This window comes from Plasmodium gonderi (genome assembly GCF_002157705.1).
Source record: "Plasmodium gonderi DNA, contig: Pgo-contig_223, whole genome shotgun sequence".
NCBI classification, from domain to species: domain Eukaryota; phylum Apicomplexa; class Aconoidasida; order Haemosporida; family Plasmodiidae; genus Plasmodium; species Plasmodium gonderi.
This window is the reverse complement of record NW_021629137.1, coordinates 43,816-46,158: the sequence shown is the minus strand read 5'-3', so window position 1 is coordinate 46,158 and position 2,343 is coordinate 43,816. Positions and strand designations below refer to the sequence as shown.

General features: G+C 22.3%; 1 protein-coding gene across 1 annotated transcript; it reads right to left on the bottom strand.

Annotated features, from left to right (window-relative positions):
• Positions 1-679: 679 nt before the first annotated feature.
• On the bottom strand, positions 680-1,802 carry PGO_002130 (variable surface protein; the record flags this gene model as incomplete). The annotated part of the gene is made up of 3 exons (XM_028691075.1): positions 680-835; positions 961-1,668; positions 1,788-1,802. The coding sequence occupies 3 exons, from the start codon at positions 1,800-1,802 to the stop codon at positions 680-682; spliced, it is 879 nt and encodes a 292-aa protein (XP_028546876.1).
• Positions 1,803-2,343: the final 541 nt, after the last annotated feature.

The following is a 2,343-nucleotide window of genomic DNA, read 5'->3' as shown; positions in this document are numbered from 1 at the left end:
AAATATATCTTTATTGTATAGTTATTAAGTATAATTCATAGTTATACATAGAATATCTACATTAGGAATAAATTTATGTGTTCAAGGATTAACTAATAAGAAAAAAAATAAATAAAAGATAGGGACAACATATTATGACAAGTATATATTTTACCTTAAATATATTACTATTTGTTCTTTCTATTCATTAGATTTAATTATAAATTGTCACATGTAATAAATTTGATATAGTACATCCTATAAGATTTATTTTTTTTCTAACAATTATCAATCATTCTGTTACAGTATTATAACGCATAAAAATTTTACTATGCATAAAATGTTCACGCATTGCACTCAGTAGTTATATAATAATGCTAAATATTTTTTAAAACTAAAATTAATCACTTTGCAGAATTAACCGTGATCTCATTTCACTAATCATACTAGTAAATATATGAATAATTTATAAACAAAAAATCTAATTTTGCTAAACCTAAACTATGAACCGTATTATTTTTTACTGAACTATTATCCAACTAAAATGATGAATTAGCATTGTTTCGTTCATACTGTATTACAATAACTATTTAATTATTATGAAATTTGTTATAAGAATACTCTGTTCAATGTTGCTTATATTTATTTTGTATCATATATAAAAAAAATAGTCTCCTTAGAACACATAAATGACGAAAATTTACTCAGAATGATATGATATATTATGTGTTCTATTTCTTGTAATTCTGTGGGATAGGTCAGAACATGTTAAAATTTTCCATTCTTCATCCATATTATTACGTGCATTTCTCATTCTCCTTATTACAGTACGCAAGTATGAAACATCTCCCCTAAACTAATGAAAATTAAAACAAATAGAACTATTGTAACTATAAAATATTAGGGTATGCTTATTTTTTTTTTGAAAATTTAGAAAATTTTCTTGTATTATTTCTATATTTATAATATATAAACATTAACCTTATATAGAATAAATAAAAATAGGAGCCAAAATAGTGTTCCACCCATTACTGATATAATAGTATGAGGAATATTATTTCTTTGGAATGAATATAATATTTCATACGTAGCAGTACCATCATTAAGGTGCATTATTTTTGAATTATATTCATTCTTATAGTCTTCTAATATTTTACAAAAATTCACATCACCGTGAGATTCGCATTCATACATGTATCTCTTATATTTTGAAACAATTGTATTAGCAATCTCACATGTTTCATTTTTGGTACAACTGGTCTTTAAAGCATTAACATTAGTATTAATGTCATATAGATCTTTCATTTTTTTTAACATATCTTCTGTTATATCAAAATCCTTATAATTCTGGCATATTGGGTCTACTTTTTCATTATTTAGTTTTATCAATGCATCACATAGCTTTTTGGCATTCATATTTTGATTATGGTTTGTCTTAAGGTGATCATAATATAACCAATAATGTAAGTATACACAGGTTCCATCCATAACATGTTGATCCGTATGTTTTAATGCTTCCATCTTATTAAAATATGACAAAACATTTTTGCATATACTATTAAATTCGGATCTTATATCTTCTGATATACTACTGTGGTTTTCACAATATTTATGAGACCCTTGTTCTTCTTCATTTGTAATGTTTTTCTTAGTACTCTCACACTGAGGAAATAAATATATATAGTTATACTAAAAAAAGAATATAATAATATTACGAAAATTATATTACAATGAGCAATATATTAAAATATTTATGAAAAATATAATATTAAAATATTTAAATTTTTATTGTTAAAATACAAACGTACAATACTCTTACTCATATTGGATGTAGTTATATGATCTCACAAGTGAAATAAAGGACATAATATAATTTATGAATAAGTTAATATTGAATTTTTAAAATTCAAACCCAGAATATGAAGAAGGAAACATTTATATTTTTTATAAATAACAAATTCATTTATAATCATGGCTGATTTATATAGAAATCAAGTTTTATAAAATATAAATTAATGAAGTAAAAAAAATTTTCAAATAAAGTGTTTTTTTAATTATTATCTCCGAAAATGTCAACATTGGGAATAATATTTAAAAATGAAAACAAAAATGTGATGGAGATTGATAATATATATTATTAAAGATTCATATTTATATAAAAATTAAATAATTTCAGTAACATAGTAAATATGGAAAATAAAATATACATTTAATATTAATGTGCGTTGCTAGTTTTAATATATAAATAATTGGTTTTTTACTTTTTAGTTCTTTGATGTATTTCCTTTATCTCTGTGAACAGCATATAATATGTAATACTAGAATAAATAGGATTTATGACTCAATCTTTAGTATAGTTGTTCA